The 23,041-nt window shown below is 41.8% G+C and overlaps 1 protein-coding gene across 1 annotated transcript in view; it reads right to left on the minus strand.

Moving 5' to 3' along the window:
- Positions 1 to 22,121, minus strand: part of LOC122923112 (cytochrome P450 2G1-like) — a 48,292-nt gene extending 26,171 nt beyond the window's left edge. The window contains exons 1-7 of the mRNA XM_044273838.1: positions 21,673 to 22,121; positions 14,801 to 14,963; positions 13,737 to 13,886; positions 7,517 to 7,677; positions 1,132 to 1,308; positions 394 to 535; positions 136 to 323 (exon numbers count right to left, since the gene is read on the minus strand). Of these exons, the coding sequence (XP_044129773.1) occupies positions 136 to 323; positions 394 to 535; positions 1,132 to 1,308; positions 7,517 to 7,677; positions 13,737 to 13,886; positions 14,801 to 14,963; positions 21,673 to 21,852 (1,161 nt within the window). The 5' untranslated portion in view covers positions 21,853 to 22,121. The remainder of the gene's footprint in view (positions 1 to 135; positions 324 to 393; positions 536 to 1,131; positions 1,309 to 7,516; positions 7,678 to 13,736; positions 13,887 to 14,800; positions 14,964 to 21,672) is intronic.
- Positions 22,122 to 23,041: the final 920 nt, after the last annotated feature.

Here is a 23,041-nt window from a genome sequence, read left to right on the forward strand (position 1 = left end):
CAAAAAAAAAAAAAGATCTCTGTAGTGGACAGAAGATGTTGCTTTCCTTAGACAGATGTATAACATTTAATTTTATTAACCCTTTGTTAAGATTCAGGAGAGTATTTTAGATATTTTTCACCTTCAGGTCATTACCTTTGGAATAGTATATCCATGAAATGTTATGTCTTTAATTGTGGAATGTGGAAGATTTAGAGGTAGAACATCACTAAACCTTTGGATTTCATGAATTACGGCATCAGTATATGGCATCTTGCTCCGATCTTCAATATTTGGGCTTCGATTATCCCCAATGACGTGAGCAATCTCCTCATGCAGTTTTTCTGTAGGAATAAGAAATCATAAGCATCTTGTATAAAATGAGTTCTTACCACCACAAAGTATATTATATACCTTGAATCTCAGGATATCGAAGCAGGATCAAAAAGCCATGTCTTAGCGTACCGCTCACAGTTTCTGTCCCAGCAAAAAATAATTGCAATACTGACAATAGCAAGTTCTTTGTGTTAAATTCAGAGTTGGGGTTCTGTTTCTCCTGTATAGGAAAAGAAGACTGAAAATTACAAAAGATACTGAAATGAATCGCAAACCTGATTGTTTAAGGTATTTTTGATTTGAGTCCTTATGACCTCCTATAGAGCTTTAGGTGACAGCCACTAATAGCAACTATAACTGTACTAATGTAGGTTGTCATACAGCTTTCTAGGGACCGTAAATCATAAATACACTGAACTATGTGTCATGACTATGTTCTATTGAGCTTCTACCCTGTCTTTAAACTTGATTTGAATCAGTTTTTTTTAGGAGTTTTCAAGGTTTTACATACCAGCAAAGGTGGCTTATTTGTAACCCTTGGAGAACATCCCAGGTTAGTCTTGTCCTAATGGGTGGCCATCACAGAAATATAGTGTCCACACAACATTAGCAAACCAGGAAGTACAAAATGGACTTAAGTCATAAAAAAGGGATGGAGGGCATCATGATATTTTACATGTGGTTAGGAATGTGGTGGGTTACGCTACAACTAAATGAGGGCTTATTTTTTAATTTTCTTTACACGTCAACCTATTGGCCACACTGTTGAAATATCCTGATGGTTGCTGGATGCTTAATATTGATAGAATACTTTACCTGGTTCATTTTAATCATAAAACAGTCAATGAAATCCCGAGGGTTGGAGGGGTCAAATGATTTCTGATTGATCTTCACTCTTTCATTGATAAACACCATCAATTCATCTAAGAGCTTGTTTATTCTCTGATGAGGACCAGGTACGTGGTCCATTAATTCTGGAATCATGTCATGCAGCTAGGAGAAAAATTAAAGGGGTGACCCCATGAAACGTATCCCTATGCAATAAATGGGGCATTTAAAATGAAGTACTATTGCAGAATACATGCAATAAAAATATTGTTCGTTTTTTTGTGTACATTACATTTTTCTCTTTACTAGCACCTCTGGCTGTTTCTCATTTGGTAGGAAATCATGCCCATCTTCTCCTGCACTCAGCGATGGACTAACATGCTTAGAAACTTCCCTGCTCTTTTATTACTCCTTTCAATGCCAGTGTAGTGATATCACAGTGATATGGCCTTACATTTATACCTAAAATCACAGAAAATAATGCACTAGCACAATAGATGCAAACATTATATATGGACTAAGCCCTCACTCTGATATGATAAAATCGGAGATTCTCAGCCAATATATTTTGATCAAAAGACATCTGTGCCCACCTACCAGTACCAAGGAGGTCTCAGTTAGACAGTTCCTACTCTAAACCTATCTATGCCTTAGGGTATCTACATTCAGGAGAGCAGAACCTGCACATATAGTGTGCTGCACCTCTGTGAGCATCAAGCAAACAATAAGAGGAGGAGCTCGCACAGCTATACGGTATGTACCACCTAATCAAGGTTGCCTGTGGGCAGGGGTGTTGCTAGGGTCTGAAAACATCCGGGTGAAAACATCCGGGGCACAAGCCCACTGTATTGAAATTGAACATTAAAGGCATGCTTAAAGGGGTGTTCTGGTTTACGCAAATGAAATGCAGTACTGCAGACTGCAGTCATTATATAATACAGCATTCGGTAACTTTCCAATATCTGTTATGTTTAATTTCCTCACCACTACAGAAATCTTTGCTTGGGCCCTTTATATTGATGGAAGTGGACCCTGGGCAACCCGACAGTACCCCCTTGTACTTGCGGGCTGCGAGGGCATGAGTTAAGTCACTTTGGTGCGCAATCCTGTCCTGCGGCGCATAATCCCACGAGACCAGTGACCTCCAGCGGCGGGTCTCGTGGGATCACGCACCGCAAGACGGGATTGCGCACCGCAAGTAGTGGATCAGCGGAATAAGTACAAGGGGGTGGGGGGATGCCCAGATCCAATCAATAGTAAAGGGCCCTGGAATAGCGAAATAAAAAAAAAATGCTACCAGGCCAACATAACATTCGGGGAAATGGACAAAGCTCTGAATGTTTGGACCTAACAACGCCCCTGCCTGTGGGATAGCCAGGGCAAAAGTGCACAAAAATGTTACTCTCCAGATAATAGAAGCACATTTACCAAGGTTCTTGGTTGCTTTATTGCACACAGAGGTAACAAGAAGCAGCACACTATATGTGCAGGGTCTGCTCTCCTGAATGTAGATGCCTTATGGCATAGGTAGGTTTAGAGTAGGACTTGGACTGAGACCACCTTGGCTCGGGTAGGCGGGCACAGATATGTTTTGATCAAAATACAGTATATTGGTTTGGAGTTTCAGATTTTATTATATAAGAGTGAGGGCATAGTTGTCACGGATGGTGTTGCAGAAAACTAGAAGACACAAATGAAGATCCGACTGACTTGATCCAAAACTAAGGAACAAGAGGGTAAGCCCTGTAACAGCCCTTGCACTCTCCCTTACTGCTCAGCCTATGCAAAAATCTCTATGGTAGATAATTGCATACCCTCGTTCCTCGACTGTATGACACCTGAACACCATATAATAGTGAGGGGACATGACCACCGGCTCCCTTCACTAAATATGGAGGGAGTCAGGGTCACCTATGATCAAGACCACAGGAAAACAGAAATAAAGGAACAGGCTTATCTTGTGGATGCAGCAGTAGCAGCTTCTAGCATCAGCACAGTCCAGGAATTTGTATAAACCGCAAGGTGAGGCAGTATGGGGAGCAGATATATAGGGAGGCAATCACTGCTAATAGATGACAGCTGGGAGAGGGAGGAGATGTCAAAACAAAAACAAAACAAAAGAAGATCATGCAGGAAGTACTGAAGAACGTCTATCAGAACTTCTCAAAGATCTGGTGGTGACATTAGTCCATATATAATGTTTGTATCTATTGTGTTAGGCCTCATGCACACGACCGTTGTGTGCATCCGTGGCCGTTGTGCCGTTTTCTGTTTTTTTTCGCGGACCCATTGACTTTCAATGGGTCCGTGGAAAAATCGTAATATGCACCGTTTTGCAGCCGAGGCCGTGATCTGTGTATCCTGTCCGTCAAAAAAATATGACCTGTCCTATTTTTTTGACGGACAACGGTTCACGGACCCATTCAAGTCAATGGGTCCGTGAAAGAACACGGATGCACACAAGATTGGCATCCGTGTCCGTGATCCATGGCCGTAGGTTGCTTTCATACAGACGGATCCGAAGATCCGTCTGCATAAAAGCTTTTTCAGATCTAAGTTTTCACTTCGTGAAAACTCATATCCGACAGTATATTCTAACACAGAGGTGTTCCCATGGTGATGGGGACGCTTCTAGTTAGAATACACTACAAACTTTGTACAAGACTGCCCCCTGCTGCCTGGCAGCACCCGATCTCTTACAGGGGGATATGATAGCACAATTAACCCCTTCAGGTGCGGCACCTGAAGGGGTTAATTGTACTATCTTATCCCCCTGTAAGAGATCAGGGCTGCCAGGCAGCAGGGGGCAGACCCCCCCCCTCCCCAGTTTGAATATCGTTGGTGGCACAGTGTGCGCCCCCCATCGGGCCCCCCTTCCTCCCTCTAGTGTAATAAATCGTTGGTGGCACAGTGTGCGCCCCCCATCGGGACCCCCTTCCTCCCTCTATTGTTATAAATCGTTGGTGGCACAGTGTGCGCCCCCCATCGGCCCCCCTCCCTCTATAGCAGTAACAACATTGGTGGCAGTGTGTGGCCTCCCATCTCCCCCCCCCATCATTGGTGGCAGCGGAGTTCCGATCGGAGTCCCAGTTTAATCGCTGGGGCTCCGATCGGTAACCATGGCAACCAGGAAGCTACTGCAGCCCTGGTTGCCATGGTTACTTAGCAATAGTACAACAGTAGAAGATTCATACTTACCTGCTTGCTGCTGCGATGTCTGTGACCAGCCGGGAGCTCCTCCTACTGGTAAGTGACAGTTCTTTAGCAATGCGCCGCACAGACCTGTCACTTACCAGTAGGTGGAGCTCCCGGCCGGACACAGACATCGCAGCAGCAAGCAGGTAACTATGAATCTTCTACTATTGTACTATTGCTAAGTAACCATGGCAACCAGGACTGCAGTAGCGTCCTGGTTGCCATGGTTACCGATCGGAGCCCCAGCGATTAAACTGGGACTCCGATCGGAACTCCGCTGCCACCAATGATGGGGGGGGAGATGGGAGGCCGCACACTGCCACCAATGTTGTTACTGCTATAGAGGGAGGGGGGCCGATGGGGGGCGCACACTGTGCCACCAACGATTTATTACACTAGAGGGAGGACGGGGGGCCCGACGGGGGGCGCACACTGTGCCACCAACGATTTATAACAATAGAGGGAGGAAGGGGGGGGGCCCGATGGTGGGCGCACACTGTGCCACCAACGATTTATTACACTAGAGGGAGGAAGGGGGGCCCGATGGGGGGCGCACACTGTGCCACCAACGATTTATTACACTAGAGGGAGGACGGGGGCCCGATGGGGGGCGCACACTGTGCCACCAATGATTTATAACAATAGAGGGAGGAAGGGGGGGCCCGATGGGGGGCGCACACTGTGCCACCAACGATTTATTACACTAGAGGGAGGAAGGGGGGCCCGATGGGGGGCGCACACTGTGCCACCAACGATTTATTACACTAGAGGGAGGACGGGGGCCCGATGGGGGGCGCACACTGTGCCACCAACGATATTCAAACTGGGGAGGGGGGGGGTCTGCCCCCTGCTGCCTGGCAGCCCTGATCTCTTACAGGGGGATATGATAGTACAATTAACCCCTTCAGGTGCCGCACCTGAAGGGGTTAATTGTGCTATCATATCCCCCTGTAAGAGATCGGGTGCTGCCAGGCAGCAGGGGGCAGTCTTGTACAAAGTTTGTAGTGTATTCTAACTAGAAGCGTCCCCATCACCATGGGAACGCCTCTGTGTTAGAATATACTGTCGGATCTGAGTTTCACGATTTAGCTCATATCCGACAGTATATTCTAACATAGAGGCGTTCCCATGGTGATGGGGACGCTTCAAGTTAAAATATACCATCGGATTGGAGAAAACTCCAATCCGATGGTATAAAAGAACTCCAGACTTTACATTGAAAGTCAATGGGGACGGATCCTTTTGAAATGGCACCATATTGTGTCAACGTCAAACGGATCCGTCCCCATTGACTTGCATTGTAATTCAGGACGGATCCGTTTGGCTCCGCACGGCCAGGCGGACACCAAAACGACTTTTTTTTTCATTTCTGTGGATCCTCCAAAAATCAAGGAAGACCCACGGACGAAAAAACGGTCACGGATCACGGACCCACGGACCCCGTTTTTGCGGACCGTGAAAATAAACTGTCGTGTGCGTGAGGCCTTAGTGTGATATTTTCTATGATTTTTTTTCAGAAATGTAGCCATGCACATCTGCATATTCATTTACATCGTGCAGGATGCATTTTATCTTTTTCTGTGATTTTTTACAGTTATCCCTACTTTTAAATTCTATATAAGTATATCTGTTTCTAGACAGTGGCGAAGGGATTGGCAAGGGGGAGCACTGCATTATCTGGAACAATTTATTAGTTAACTTACTGGGCACTGTGTGTGAGGAACTAACTATTTTTATACAGGGGAGAAAGACAAGAGAAAAGAGCTTTGGCAAATAGCGAAGCAGGATTATTAAGAACTGACTACAATGTACTCCTAGCAGAAGTAACTGTTTGATGTTTACAAGCGTTGGGCAGCGGCCCACTCACAGAAGATTAAGAGGCCATAAAGGCGAAAAGGGTGGCAATTGCACTAGAGAGCAAAAGTGTGACTACTCTATTTATCTCTATGAGAGTGCTGAAGATAGCAAACTGTATGGTTAAGAGTTGTGGACAATAATCAGATAAACAGTTGAGGAACATATTATAGAAATATGGTGTGGGTTTCGCTCTGGTAGATAGGGTAAGCGGGCGCAGTACAGATACAATATATAAGTTCTTAACTCAAAACATCAATGTTTATTCACACTTGAGGCAATTGCACAAAACAGCATGTAACTTTGGTCTTGGTGTTAATTCATACACAATGGAAAGTTCATATAACACAAGTCACCTTGCCGGCAGTTCTGCCTCCAGTAGTCCACATCAGACTTTAGGAGGCCTGTTTCCCCAGTATGTGTCTCTCAGTCCTCCAGCACGGCACAAAGCCTCAGATCCAAAAAACAGAGACCTCTCTGCTGAGCCCAGCTGCCTATTCAATGACAGCCAGGTGCTGCCAAAACCCAGACCGCCACCAGCCCAGCCGCACATGCTGGGAGGAAAATACTTGCCTTGCCAGACACAACTCCTCACTCTGTCACAATGGTTAGGGCTCCTTCACACTTGCGGCAGGACGGATCCGGCAGGCTGGTCTTCCTGTCGGATCCGTCCTTCCGCTGTTTTGCCGAGTCACCATTGACTATAATGGGGACGGGGGCTGAGCTCCGGCGCAGCACGGCGGTGCACGGCGAAAGCCACCGGACTAAAAGTCCTGCATGTCCGACTTTTTAGTCCGGCGGCTTTCACCGGCACCGCGGTGCTGCCCTGGAGCTCAGCCCGTCCCCATTATAGTCAATGGGGACGGAGCGGAGGTCCGGTGGCTCGGCGAAACAGCGGAAGGACGGATCCGACAGGGAGACCAGCCTGCCGGATCCGTCCTGCCGCAAGTGTGAAGGAGCCCTTAGAAGTTCAAAAGAGTGGTGTCCAAAATAGTTATTAAGTTTTTAGTAGCATTTTTTTAGGATAACAAATAGAGGGTGCCACAAGGCCAACTTATTAGGTCCTTGAAAGTCTGTGGATAGTAAGATAGACGCCTTCATAGTTACCTAAATCAGGGGTCAACAGCTCTAAAACTGCTCTTGTAAAATACTACTCCCCACTTCTATAGGAATTCTGAGAACAGCCAAATAAGTGTGCATGCTGGGAGTTGCAGCAACTGGAGTGGCAGATGTTGCTGATCTACATGCTCCAATGAAAATGGAATGCCCTTGTTCAGCAAAGTAAACAGAGGGTTTAAGAAGATAAGACACAAAGTTCACATACCTGTCCCCAAGTGGAGCCCATCAGCAGAAAAGTTTCATTAAATAGATTGAGAATCTTAAGAAACTTTAGGTTATCATACTCAAACCGATTCCCAAATACAATGGAGCAGATGACATTGGATACAGCTTGAACCAAGATATTGGTAGGATTAACTGCTGACTCTGTAATAAAAGGAACAAGTACAGTAAATAAAGTGAAATCAATATTCTAGGTCATCACCAGTGCAAGGTTAGAAGGATTGGAACATTGTATCGGTTTCAAAGAATACCAAAAAGAGAATCCTTGTGACATGTCCTACCCCCTCAAAAGTGGTTTTCCAAGTGTTTAATATTGATGACCTATCCTCAGGATAGGTCATCAATACCAGATGGTCAATGTTCCGACACCCAGCATCCATACCCATCAGATTCCTCTCAGTTTACCAAGCACAGTGTCTTCAATTGGATAGTTGCTATGAGTTGCACCTAGGCCAATGAATGTGAAATCACAGAAACGCCACATTCTCTTTAAACAGCTGATCAGCAGAAGTGTCTGCAGTTGGATCCCTGCTGATTTTATATTGATGACCTATCCTTAGGATAAGCCGTCAATATCAAAATCCCAGACAACCCCTGTAAGTACTGTGCTTGGCATAACATAGTTTTATTTAACACAGAATATTCCATTAACATTAGACATGGTTAATATTACAGCCATTTATTTCAGATATGGATGTAGTAGATAAAGCATGCTTTATCTTGGTGCTATTCCCCATTGGGAAAATTTCCGGGGAAAAAAAACAAAAAAAAAACATGGATCGCACATCTCTATGCTATGCATTGATCTATTATTGCTTCTCCGCACAATTCATATCGCTTCTCATAGTAATGCCCCATTTACACGTCAGTGTTCGGTCAGTGATTTCCATCAGTGATTTTGAGCCAAAACCAGGTGCAGCTCTAAACACAGAACAGGAGCAGGTCTTTCCCTTAGACCTCATGTCCGTGGAGGCTCCAACCCTGGTTTTTGCTCACAATCACTGATGGAAATCACTGACCAAAACACTGACATGTGAATAGGCTTAAATAATAGTATACCAAGCCCTAATCTCCCATATAGAATAGTTGCCCAGTCATGGAAACAACCTTGGTGTTGTGAGTGGGCCTATGCATTTTGATCAGAATGTATGCTAATGCTTTGTGTACAGTATGAAGATTAGGGCTTAGCATAATATTATTTACGCTCAGAAGCAATTTGAATTGTGCTGAGAAGCAATGATGTCGCAATGCATAGCTATCACGACCGGCGTGCCTATCACATACGTGACACAGAGGGAGGGAAAGAGGAAGGCCCTGTCCAAGGGAGAGGGAAAGGTGGTGACCCCTATCTCACCTTGAGGCTGGCACCTGACTGCCCTGATGTCCCTAGACGGGTTCCTCACCCGTACGCCGATCACGTGCCTAAAACCCTGGCTTTCCCTAAGATGAGCCCTAGATAGTGAATAGGGCGGTGGGAACACTAGTCCGCACCACTAGCTCTAAAGGAAAACACCAAGGGGAGGACAGACAATACAGACTAAACATATAATCCCAGGTGGGCGACAACAGAAGACAACAAAAAGCCCAACAGGGATCCGGAGGGTAACACTCTGGAACAACAACCAGGATTCACAGCTCCAGTGGGTCAGTATAGAAGTCCAGGCAGGAAGCTCTATATCTGGCAACCAGAGAAGTGTGAGAGGAGAATATAAGGAGGTTGGGAGTGACAGACAAGAAACAGCTGAGGAGGAGAAGCTACGGATCCCTGAGTGAGACAAAAAGGATTGCAAGGCAAACACAGAAAACTATCATTAAGAAACAACGTGATCTTTAGACATAGAGCGCGCAGCCACCCGCTGCGACTTCCTGACCACGGTATAACGGAGTCAGACGTGGCTCTTGACACCCTCGTGACAATAGTATGAGTATGTGTCATCCATGCTTTTTCTTTGTCTTCTTTTGGAACTTTTCTCTATTGGGGCAATAATAACTGGTCTATGTGGATGGTCCCCTATAGAGGTCAACCAACCACACATTTCTTTAGGGGTTACAGACATGACCTACAGTACCTTACATACTGTGTATAAACTATTTAAAAGGCATGTGATCCCCCCTATTATAGGCAGAGAGCACTAACCTACAGTATGTGGTTAATAGTTAGATGAGAGAGGGTTCATACAGTCATGAGCACCTTTACTAGCCAGAGATTACGACATGATCATGCTTTTGGAATTTAGAAGGAATAAACTTCAAATATAACCCTTGGAGAGTTCTTCTCTTTAAGATGTTATTGGCATGAACTTGGCAGGTTGTGCACATATCCCAGGTATGCAAATATGGGTGTACCATTAGCTCAGTATTCTGTTCTTTGCCTTGAACTCAAATGACATTAGTAAAATAGTCTGATACTGTTCAAAGCAAATTACATAACAGAACAAAGATCATTCTGCTCCCCAGTTTATTTTGAATGTATGCCACGGACCCCATCACCCATTTGTAATGCTGGGCTTAGGGACTAGACTTTCTCAGGTTTTATCTCTGTGTACAGTATCTGAGGACTCTTGGCTGTATTGCACTTTCTAAATCTCTTAACTACCTTGAGTATTCACTGAACGAGACTCAGGTTCTGTTTACCAAGGTTATTTAGTCATATTGCTGCATGGTAAGCATTACTTGCATTGTGATAGCATATTTGTTATATTTCATACCCACAAGTGTCTCTAAGTGTACAATGAACATCCAGAAGCATACATAGTCCCTTTTAAATAATTCAATATTGATAGTATAGACTTTTGCAACATTGTAAAATAGAAATGAAGCAATTTTACTCATAGTTATGAAAATGTCATACTATTTGGTTTCTACAACTTCTGCAGAACTTTGAATAACCATGGTTACAGACTACAAAACACTGCATAGTCTGATCTTCTACTCACGTGTTACTCCACTACCTCTGCTCTTTTCTTGCTAAGCTACAGAAAGTAGGAGAGAGATGATAGTAGAGATTAAGGGCCCTATTAGACCACACACTTTTTGGAGTCCCAAGTATAGGGAACAAGCATTCATGCAAATGCTCATTGCCAATAGTTCACCCATATATATAAGCAGTAGATGCTACTTTATCAGCTGTTGGACATCTTTCACAGTGTCAGACTGGCCCGCCAGAGTACCAGAGTATCCTTTGGTGGGTCTCAAAGATCCAGGAGAAATCTATTTGGAGCTGCCTTTGGGGCCAATCTCTTGCCACTAGTACCCATCTATTGATGTAAAACCTATTAGACTTTATTGATGAGTTAAGGGTTTCGCCCCAAGAATAATTTTCTCTAGAGGGCCAAAGGAACCCCAGTCCAACACTGATCATTCATCACTTCCTGCTCTAGACCTTCTGACATTGCCCAAATACTTTTAAGAGACTCTCTCAGCATGATCAACCCTAGGCTAGACAAGCTAGACATATCATATACACTACTTACTGTAGTCTTACCACATTAAGAGATGCTTAGAAATGTAATATACATATCACTGCTTTATTCACAGGCACAATATATAATTATAAAGACACCAGTAATATGCTTTAGCTTTCTGAACATAGGTAAAAAACATTGTTCACTAAGTGGTAATGCTTTGGTTTAGTAATAAGGGGTCATCCTTGCATGTAGACTTTAGGATATTTTTTTCTTCTCCCTCATTTAACTGTGAATAAACCAGTAAAAGGCTTTAGATTTCTGTGATATATATATATATATGAATACAGTTGCAAGAAAAAGTATGTGAACCCTTTGGAATGATATTGATTTCTGCACAAATTGGTCATAAAATGTGATCTGATCTTCATCTAAGTCACAACAATAGACAATCACAGTCTGCTTAAACTAATAACACACAAATAGTTAAATGTTGCCATGTTTTTATTGAACACACCATGTAAACATTCTCAGTACAGGTGGAAAAAGTATGTGAACCCTTCGATTTAATAACTGGTTGAACCTCCTTTGGCAGCAATAACTTCAACCAAACGTTTCTTGTAGTTGCAGATCAGACATGCACAACGGTCAGGAGTAATTCTTGACCATTCCTCTTTATAGAACTGTTTCATTTCAGCAATATTCTTGGGATGTCTGGTGTGAAACGCTTTCTTGAGGTCATGCCACAGCATCTCAATCAGGTTGAGGTCAGGACTCTAACTGGGCCACTCCAGAAGGCGTATTTTCTTCTGTTTAAGCCATTCTGTTGTTGATTTGCTTCTATGCTTTGGGTCGTTGTCCTGTTGCAACACCCATCTTCTGTTGAGCTTCAGCTGGTGGACAGATGGCCTTAAGGTCTCCTGCAAAATGTCTTGATAAACTTGGGAATTCATTTTTCCTTCGATGATAGCAATCCGTCCAGGCCCTGACGCAGCAAAGCAGCCCCAAACCATGATGCTACCACCACCATACTTCACAATTGGGATGAGGTTTTGATGTTGGTGTGCTGTGCCTCTTTTTCTCCACACATAGTGTTGTGTGTTTCTTCCAAACAACTCAACTTTAGTTTCATCTGTCCACAGAATATTTTGCCAGTACTGCTGTGGAACATCCAGGTGCTCTTGTGCAAACTGTAAATGTGCAGCAATGTATTTTTTGGACAGCAGTGGCTTCCTCTGTGGTATCCTCCCATAAAATCCATCTTGATTATTGTTTTACATATCATAGATTTGCTAACAGAGATGTTAGCATATGCCAGAGACTTTTGTAAATCTTTAGCTGACACTCTAGGATTCTTCTTCACCTCATTGAGCAGTCTGCGCTGTGCTCTTGCAGTCATCTTTACAGGACGGCCACTCCTAAGGAGAGTAGCAGCAGTGCTGAACTTTCTCCATTTATAGTCAATTTGTCTTACCGTGGACTGATTAACAGCAAGGCTTTTGGAGATACTTTTATAACCATTTCCAGCTTTATGCAAATCAACAATTCTTAATCGTAGGTCTTCTGAGAGCTCTTTTGTGTGAGGCATCATTCACATCAGGCAATGCTTCTTGTGAAAAGCAAACCCAGAACTGGTGTGTGTTTTTTATAGGGCAGGGCAGTTGTAACAAACACCTCCAATTTTATCTCATTGATTGACTCCAGTTGGCTGACACCTCACTCCAATTAGCTCTTGGAGATGTCATTAGTCTAGGGGTTCACATACTTTTTCCACCTGCACTGTGAATGTTTACATGGTGTGTTCAATAAAAACATGGTAACATTTATTTCTTTGTGTGTTATTAGTTTAAGCAGACTGTGATTGTCTATTGTTGCAACTTAGATGAAGATCAGATCACATTTTATGACCAATTTGTGCAGAAAACCATATCATTCCAAAGGGTTCACATACTTTTTCTTGCAACTGTAATATATATCTATATCTATATATATATATATATATATATATATATATATATATATATATATTCTCAATACAGTAAGGCCTTTTATTATATTATTTTAGTATATCCTCTTATTATGGATTAAAGTTTGAGTTTAGGACATCTACGTGCAAGGCTGACCATTTATGACTAAGCTGTAGTCTTTTTACATAGTAAAGACAGTTTTTTCTATTATCAGAAAACTAACATATATTACGGGTGTCTTTATATTCATAAATTTTGTCTGTGAATAAAGCGGTAATATGTATATTATCTTTTTAATCATCTCACAATGTTGTTAAGCTACAGTAAGTAGTGTATATGATATGTACATGCTAGGACACAGCTCTGCCCCAGCATGCTGATACCTAGCCCTGTAAATCAAGGGGGTGAGGGGCGTGTGCAGAGAACGAGGTGTTACAAAGTAGTGCTCCAAGGATTTAGCCCTGCCATTGGTCCTCCAATTTGTTCATGTGTGTATAAATAAAATATTTCTGCAGCTGTTTAACATACAGCCAAAATAAAAGTATTGCTTTAATCAGAATGATAAACGCTGGTTTAATTGGTTTGATCATGGTGGTGTTAAAACAACTTGAGAGAACCTCCTTTTATGCAAGAAATACCCCCCTTGAGTGACAGTTCATGAGACAGTTCTATGGAACATAGACCATTGACAACTATGGTGGTCACCTAACTATGCTAAAAACATATTTTACTATATTACACAGCTGTTCATTTTGTAAAGATTAACGGACAGCATATAATGATATTCGAGGTATTCATATAAAATATAAATAACTACAGAACTAAGCCTTACGTTTGTATGATTTCAGCTCCTGAACTAAAAACTGAGCCTCTTCCTGGACTCTTTCCTCCATGCTCCTCTTCCCCATGCCAAAATTTCGTAGGGTCATCAGGGTAAAGCGACGCAGCTGTTTCCAGCGTTCTCCATTGCTGAGGATCATCCCTGAAAAAACTCTCATTCTTAACTACTTTTTATCTACTGAAAAAATTATATATACATATATACACATCATTCATTAGTGATATTTTACAATTTAATCCCAGGTTCTCAGACCCTCAGGGCCAAAAGAGTTATTGCAAAAATATATTAACAAAAGTTAAAAAAAAGTTCTCTTTTTTTGTGATATTAAATGATTATGTTCAGAAGGTTCCTGAGCGTCAAAGTTCCTTGGTGACCAGCAAAAAGTATTTACATCTGTTGCTTTAGAGATTCCTGCATTTTGTTTGCTATTTCCCTGCATTATATCCTATATACCTATCCTTTGTCTGCACGATTACCCTGTCTTCCAGTCTGTCCTGTGTCTCTATACATTCACAATTTGAGTGCTTCCTGGACCTCAAAATCAGCCTTCAAGTCAAAGAGACTGGTGTTTTGGTGTGTTTTATGTGCCTAGTGTTTCCGGTGCTTGCACCAGTGTTTACAACCCCAGTGGGTCAGCTGCCAACCAAACCAGAAAGATAACCTGGAGTTAGCGGTCCGGTTACTCCCCAGCAGCAGAGTACTGAACAGGAGTTAAAGGGTGAATATCTGTGGTGGGATGGAATAATGCCCTTAGAGTTGGTTGGCACAGTGGGTTCACACACGCTGATCCATAACATTGGTGTTCAATACATTTTAATTGGTTTCTTGTCGTTGATGGGGGGGAAATCAAATTATAGGCAGCAACTGTTTTTGGTCAGCAAACCATCTTCAGACCTTCTGATTGCCCAAGCAGTGAGACATAATAAACACAGGGAGACATAATTGTGGAGGTAAGTTATGAATTGTAAATTTAAACATGGAGAGATTGTACAATTTGTACATATTATAAAGCTCCTGCTAGTTCTATTTCAAATTAAAAGGTATTAACAACTCACCGTGAGCCTCGAAGAATCTGTCTATTGTTGGCATTCGCCCACGGTTGGCAAAGTCATCTCCTTGGTCAATAAGAGCATCTTTGACCATTTCATAGCCAGTGAGGATTACTACGGGCCTTGACCCAAAGTAGAGAGTATATATAGAGCCATATTTCTCTCTGAGCTGCAATTAGAGGAAAGCACTTTTTTCCTGCATTCTGATCCATGACAAATTTTCAGTTGAACAGAACCAAAGGCATACTGGCTTTTAGACATCCCTAGTCATCTCTGCCAGAAATTCTGCTATCTTTGCACCCCAGAAAGTTAATCACCAGCGCTAAAAATCCTAATTATGTTACCAATTATATATCAGATAGAATTTCTTTATTAAGTTTCGCCCCATTAGAATGAAATTATAAAACATATACAGTCAGTAGCAAAATGTATTTATTGCAATATCCTTATAAATATCGCTCCTGTTTTCTATAGGTATGCCCTGTGAACTAAACAGTAAAACAGCCGATATATAGTCCAATAACTAATGGTGAGCAAATTGATTCTATATGAATCTAATTTGTTACAGTACGTATTTTCCCCCAAAAATTTTTATTTCGGTGAAAAGCAAATTTTTGTCATTTGTCCTGACGGTGACTACTTTACAGGTCAGAAGACAGAGAGGAAGGCCTCTGTCACAATAAAAGAGAGATTTTAGACCATTCTTAATGTAAAAAATAAAATCCAAAAATGAGGCGGGTTATTAGGCTGTTACCACTGCTACCATCCGTTTACCTGTAGTCATATATGTTACTGTCCCTTTGATATTACTAGAGCTTGAAAGGGGCAGTGGCGTACCTACCATATAGGCAGGCCACGCAGCTGCTATGGGGCCCGTGAGGAAGGGGTGCCCGCAGTGGAGGAGAGGCCCTGCCCCCTAATTGCTCCCATCTATCTTCCTAAAGAAACAGGACCTTTGATAGTGTCATCACAGGTCCTGTAAGGTCACTGCACAGTGTAAAGTGTAGTCCCCAGGTTAGAACAGTGCATCTCTCTGGACCTGTGATGACATCATCTTCAACATCACAGGTCCTGCCGGATCTAGCAAAAATGGTGAAGTTCCCAGGTTTGAAAGGTACATCGGCCAGGACATGTCATAACATCAACACAGGTCCTTCAACCCCTAATAGCAAGTATTAGACGTTAACAATTCACAATCAGCTCTGCATTGATTTATACAGACTGCCCCATGCCCTATTTTTACTCCTTGCTCACTCATATATAAAACTTCAGACAGTTACAGTGACTACTACCTCATGTACCTGACACACAGTGACCATAATGTATAACTGACCCATATATCTCTAGTCTACACACTGCATGTATTTTGCCTATTATAGCTCTGTGTGTATATATATATATATACACACACACTGCATATATTGCACAGTATTATATATATATATATATATATATATTTATATATATATATACAGTGGGATGCGAAAGTTTGGGCAACCTTGTTAATCTTCATGATTTTCCTGTATAAATCGTTGGTTGTTACGATAAAAAAAAGTCAGTTAAATATATTATATAGGAGACACACACAGTGATATTTGAGAAGTGAAATGAAGTTTATTGGATTTACAGAAAGTGTGCTATAATTGTTTAAACAAAATTAGGCAGGTGCATAAATTTGGGCTCCACCAAAAAAAATATGAAATCAATATTTAGTAGATCCTCCTTTTGCAGAAATTACAGCCTCTAAACGCTTCCTGTAGGTTCCAATGAGAGTCTGGATTCTGGTTGAAGGTATTTTGGACCATTCCTCTTTACAAAACATCTTTAGTTCATTCAGGTTTGATGGCTTCCAAGCATGGACAGCTCTCTTTAAGTCACACCACAGATTTTCAATTATATTCAGGTCTGGGGACTGAGATGGCCATTCCCAAACCTTGTACTTGTTCCTCTACATAAATGCCTTAGTGGATTTTCAGCAGTGTTTAGGGTCGTTGTCTTGTTGAAAGATCCAGCCCCGACGCAGCTTCAGCTTTGTCACTGATTCCTGGACATTGGTCTCCAGAATCTGCTGATACTGAGTGGAATCCATGCGTCCCTCAACTTTGACAAGATTCCCAGTCCCTGCACTGGCCACACAGCCCCGCAGAATGATGGAACCACCACCATATTTTACTGTAGGTAGCAGGTGTTTTTCTTGGAATGCTGTGTTCTTTTTCCTCCATGCATAACGCCCCTTGTTATGGCCAAATAACTCAATTTTAGTTTCATCAGTCCACAGCACCTTATTCCAAAATGAAGCTGGCTTGTCCAAATGTGCTTTAGCCCACCTCAAGCGGCACTTTTTGTGCTGTGGGCGGAGAAAAGACTTCCTCTGCGTCACTCTCGCATACAGCATCTCCTTGTGTAAAGTGCGCCGAATGGTTGAACGATGCACAGTGACTCCATCTGCAGCAAGATGATGTTGTAGGTCTTTGGTGCTGGTCTGTGGGTTGACTCTGACTGTTCTCACCATTCGTCGCTTCTGTCTATCCGAGATTTTTCTTGGTCTGCCACTTCGAGCCTTAACTTGAACTGAGCCTGTGGTCTTCCATTTCCTCAATATGTTCCTAACTGTGGAAACAGACAGCTGAAATCTCTGAGACCGCTTTCTGTATCCTCCCCTAAACCATGATGGTGAACAATCTTTGTCTTCAGGTCATTTGAGAGTTGTTTTGAGACCCCCATGTTGCTACTCTTCAGAGAAAATTAAAAGGAGGGAAACTTACAATTGACCCCCTTAAATACGCTTTCTCATAATTGGATTCACCTGTGTATGTAGGTCAGGGGTCGCTGAGCTTACCAAGCCAATTTGAGTTCCAATAATTAGTTCTAAAGGTTTTGGAATCAATAAAATGACAACAGCGCCCAAATGTATGCACCTGCCTAATTTTGTTTAAACAATTATAGCACACTTTCTGTAAATCCAATAAACTTCATTTCACTTCTCAGATATCACTGTGTGTGTCTCCTATCTGATATATTTAACTGACATTTTTTATCGTAACCACCAACGATTTATACAGGAAAATCATGACGATTAACAAGGTTGCCCAAACTTTTGCATCCCACTGTATATATACAGATAGATATACGGGGGATAATAGATGCAGTGTGTACAGCTATATTGCATATACAGCAGTGTGCTATGTGAGGTGCGAGGTATAATAGATGTGGTGTGTATAGATATCTAGTATATATAGCAGTGTACTGATATGTGAGGTATGGGGTATTCTAGATGCAGTGTGTAAAGGTATATTGTATATACAGCAGTGTGCTGATATGTGAGGTGCGAGGTATAATAGATGCAGTGTGTGAAGATACTGTATACAGGATATATAGCAGTGTACTGATATGTGAGGTATGGGTTATACTAGATGCAGTGTGCACAGGTATATTGTATATACAGCAGTGTGCACAGGTATATTGTATATACAGCAGTGTGCTATGTGAGGTATGAGGTATAATAGATTAAGTGTGTACAGATAGCTAGTATATACAGCAGTGGGGCCCCAATTTATATTATTGCTATTGGGCCCAGTGATTTCTATGTATGCCCCTAGAAAGGGGTTGGCTACAGTCCTAGGAGACCTCAGAGTGTCATTCACAACGTTTTAATGGACATTAAGGCGCTTTTGATTAGAGTTGAATTTATTCGGGCTGATTCAAACAAATATTGAACCCAAACCAAATTTTGGGGAAATTTGCTCATGTCTAGAGGTGGCTCCGTGGTTAGGTCTGATACCGTGAAGTACTGGGGTCCTAGGTTTGAACCTGAAGGACAACATAAGCATAGAGTTTGGACATCTTTGCTTTTCTTCATTTTCTCTGATTGCTTGCTGGGGTTTTCTCTGGGTACTCAATTTTTTTAACCCCTTTGCGACGTCCTCTATACATATACGGCAAGAGTCAGTACTTTAAATATGGCGCCTGTTCATGTGTGCAATGGCCGCCGGGTTTCTGCTCAAATAGCAGAGGCCCGGGGCAGAGGTATTTGATCAGCCAAAAGTTTAAAAATATTATTTTTTTTTTATAAAAGTTCAAATCACCCTTCTTATCCCAAGGTCAAAATAAAATCAACAATAAATAAACATTGTAGGCATTGTGGCATCAACAAATCCCCGTACTATAGAAAAAATAAAGCAAAATGGCCAAGTTGCCATTTTTGGTAATCTTACCTCTCCCAAAAAAAATTTAAAAAGTGACCAAAAAGTCATACACACTTCAAAATGGTATAACTGAAAAGTACAGATTGCCCAGCAAACTATAAAAAAGTCATAGCGGTCAGAATACAGCAAATCTGAAAAAAATATATACAGTTGCAAGAAAAATGTGAACCCTTTGGAATGATATGGATTTCTGCACAAATTGGTCATAAAATGGCGTGTTCAGTAAAAACATGGTAACATTTAATTATTTGTGTGTTATTAGTTTAAGCAGACTGTGATTGTCTATTGTTGTGACTTAGATGAAGATCAGATCACATTTTGTGACCAATTTGTGCAGAAACCCATATCATTCCAAAGGGTTCACATACTTTTTCTTGCAACTGTATATAGTTTTATTTATTTTTTCCAGTATTAAAACGCAGAAAAACTATACGTATGGCATTGTTGCAATCATACTGACCTGGAAAATTAAGGTAACAGGTCTCTTTTACTGCATAGTGAACGCGGTAAAAAAAAATATATACACTTTCGAAGAATCGTGTTTTTTTTCCAATTCGTACTGACAGAAATACAAAGACCTCTCAGCAAGATGTATGACATTTACAATATTGATTCTTTTAGTTACTTAGTCACATGACTATAGAACGTCTTTCAACACTTGCTGTATTGATTAAGACTTAACTTTTTTTTTTGTATTTCATTTAAACCTTAACATACACGCTTAGTGAGACTAGTTAAAACTCTCAGTAGGTGACTGCCTTCTGCCTCTCCTTGTATCTAATATGTATAGTGTTAGGTCAGTTGCTGTTTGTTCCTCCCCAGAAACATTGATAATAGAGCAACAAAGTGGCCAGCCTGTTGTGCACTACCATTAGTTACATTTCTATCTCATTATTTAATCTCGCTCTGTATATTGAAAATGGGGCTAGGCTATGTCTGCTACTCCTGAAGACGCCGGTTTGCCGGTGAAACATGTCGGGAGGTAGAGAGTAGTGTTGATCGCGAATATTCTAATTGCAAATTTTTATCGTGAATATTGGCATTTCTGGAATTTGTGGATATCTAGAATATAGTGCTAGAATTTGTGGATATCTTTGTAATTGCAAATATTCTAGATTTTTTTTTTTATCAGTACCCATGATCCCTCCCTGCTTCTTGCTTGTGGGCCAATGAGAAGGCTGCAGTATCTTTGACTTTAGGAGTAGTGTTTATCGCAAATTTTCGTATCGCAAATTTTCCGATTGATGATTATCAAGAAAATAATGACTATAGATCACAAATTCGCAAATTTGCGAATATATGATGAATATTCGCCCGAATATTCACAACATATCACAAATTTGAATATTGCCCCTGCGGCTCATCACTGGTAGAGAGTGTATGTGTTTGTGTTTTTTAGAGCAGTAGCAGACATAGCCTAGCCCCATTTTCAATATACAGAGAGAGATTAAATAATGAGATAGAAATGTAACTAATGGTAGTGCGCAACAGGCTGGCCACTTTGTTGCTCTATTATAAATGTTGCTAGGGAGGAACAAACAACAACTGACCTAACACTATACATATTAGATACAAGGAGAGGCTGAAGGCAGTCACCTACTAAGAGTTTTAACTAGTCTCACTAAGGCTAGTTTTACATTAGTGGCAGACTTCTCCGGCAGGCTGTTCCAGCCAGTGAACTGCCTGCCGGATCCATGCTGCCGCTAGTGCACGCGTGCCGCCGGAGGTCCGCTCTGGCCCCATTGACTATAATGGTGGAGGGCCGGAGTTCTGGCGGCAGCACGGCAAACATGTCGAGAGGTGGCTGGAATCAAATTACAACATGTCGTAGTTTTATTCCATCCGCCTCTCGGCATGTTTGCCGTGCTGCCACCGGAACTCCAGGCTGCCCCCATTATAGTCAAAGAGGCCGGAGCGAACCTCCGGCGGCACATGTGCACTAGCGGCGGCACGGATCCAGCAGACTGTTCACCTGCCGGAGAAGTCTGCCGCTAGTGTCAAAGTAGCCTAAGTGTGTGCGTTAAGGTTTTTTCCGATTCCACCCCATTTGAAATTTTCTTTCCAGCTCCCCAATACATGATATGCAATATTACATAGTGGCATTAGAAAGTACAACTTGTCTCACGAAAAAACAATCCGTCATAAGGCTATGTGAATGGAATTTTTTTTTTTAAGTTAACCCTCTGGGAAGGCGGAGAGTAAAACAAGAAATTGCAAAAATGGAAAATAGCAAGATCCTCTAATATTTAAACATAGGATTATATCCATCAGCGATATACATTGCAAAATCCTACAACGTACCTGTAAAAGGAGTATGGGTAGAGCCTACTTTATAAAAAGCCATCACATGTAAATATATTATATCATCGTAAAAGACAAGGAAACCGCTTTCCATATGGATGTTATAATGAGGTTCCCTACACCCCACCCCAATATTTTAGGTAAAGTGTGTAGTCACAGCACATCACAGCCCTCACTTAATTAGGCGCAGCCCATCCATGCCTTATATATACTGCCAGCCATGCAAATAACTGACATGTAATGCTACATTTCTTCTAGTGGGCATTGCAAGTAGACACGTACGACCAACCAAAGTGTATTAGTATGCACCTAATGATATGTGGCATATAGAGCTTTAGATATTCAGACAGTACATAAAATTGAAGTACATACCTGGTTTAAGGATTTTACCAGCTCTCCATGCTTTATATACAACAAGCTTCCAATAATCGGGAGTGGCGTGGGTCCGGGTGGTAAATTTCTCCACCGGTACATTTTATCCCATGTTGAGTAGATAAACATAAGGGATATCAAAAAGACAAGTATCAACGTTGCTAAAAGTGTGAGATCCATGTTGTAGGTCAGCAGCTTTACTGATGAGCTGATCACAAATGTTTTGCTTGTTTTTATATCAGAGGCTTCTGGTCTTGTGCCATGTACTGATAGCTCTGTATCATAGTTCAGTCCACAATTCTTGTGATTTCCTGAGAGAACTTGCCAGATACATTTTTATGTTTGATGTAACAGTAAATACATCATCTCAAGAGTTTGTATTCAAGTTCACTTTAGCATTTAGAAGATACTATCTCAGTGGTGTAGAATTAGGACGCATACTGTGGATCTAGGGGTTAACATTTGGGTGGGTGCCGGCTGAATGTTAGGTTTACAATTAGTTTTCTTCTTGTCAGTGCTCGTTTAGATCCACATTTTTTTGTTCTCAGACCTGCAGTATGGTTGGAGGACAGTGTTCTTTGTAGTTTGCCAAGTTAGTGGTTATATGGGATAGGAAAGTGAAAACTGCTTATCTGAACCAGAAATCTGTGGAGGGCACATAACTAGAATTATCATAACACAATTACAGTATTTATAGTCCCTCGAAGCTACACGGTGCTTGTTGGTTTCACTCATTAAGAGGCTCACCTGCTTGACAGTTCTCACGGAGAGGCACAGTCCTTACAACTATATATAGTTCACGTATGGTCACAAGAGGGACCCACCTGCTATAAGGAAAATAGGGAAAATGTTAGGCCTTCAGCCCACCCACCAGGTGATTAGCCTCCACCAAATTGGAATTGCAACACCTGCAATTATTACTTTGGCTACTCCAATGTTTCCAAGGGGCTGATACAGCAGAATGCATGGGTGAGCTCTGGTGGAAAAGTTGCTAATAAGAGATTAAAGTTTTGGATGCAAGGAGCAGAGAGTAAGTAAGGAGGACAGTAAGGCTACTGGTGGGAGTGAGGAAATAAAGGTAGGTCTTAGTGGCAGTCAATGAGTAGATACACTATAGCAGTATGTAGCTAGCTTCACAGAGTTACTTTTGTTGCCTTTTTTGTTTTTCAGGTCCGTCATTTGTTATTGCAGCTTCCTTGAAGTATCGTAATTGTGACAAAGAGAAATACATTGTGGCCACTGATGGCACCCCTCGTAGATGACATTTGACAAAGTTTGCATCAGTATATGATGATGAAGACCAAAGATATTTAAAGTTGGAACCTTTCCTTTTTTTTTTTTTTATATAAAGCTGGATGACATTTGTATA

This window comes from Bufo gargarizans, unplaced genomic scaffold, assembly GCF_014858855.1.
Source record: "Bufo gargarizans isolate SCDJY-AF-19 unplaced genomic scaffold, ASM1485885v1 original_scaffold_1203_pilon, whole genome shotgun sequence".
Lineage (NCBI taxonomy): Eukaryota > Metazoa > Chordata > Amphibia > Anura > Bufonidae > Bufo > Bufo gargarizans.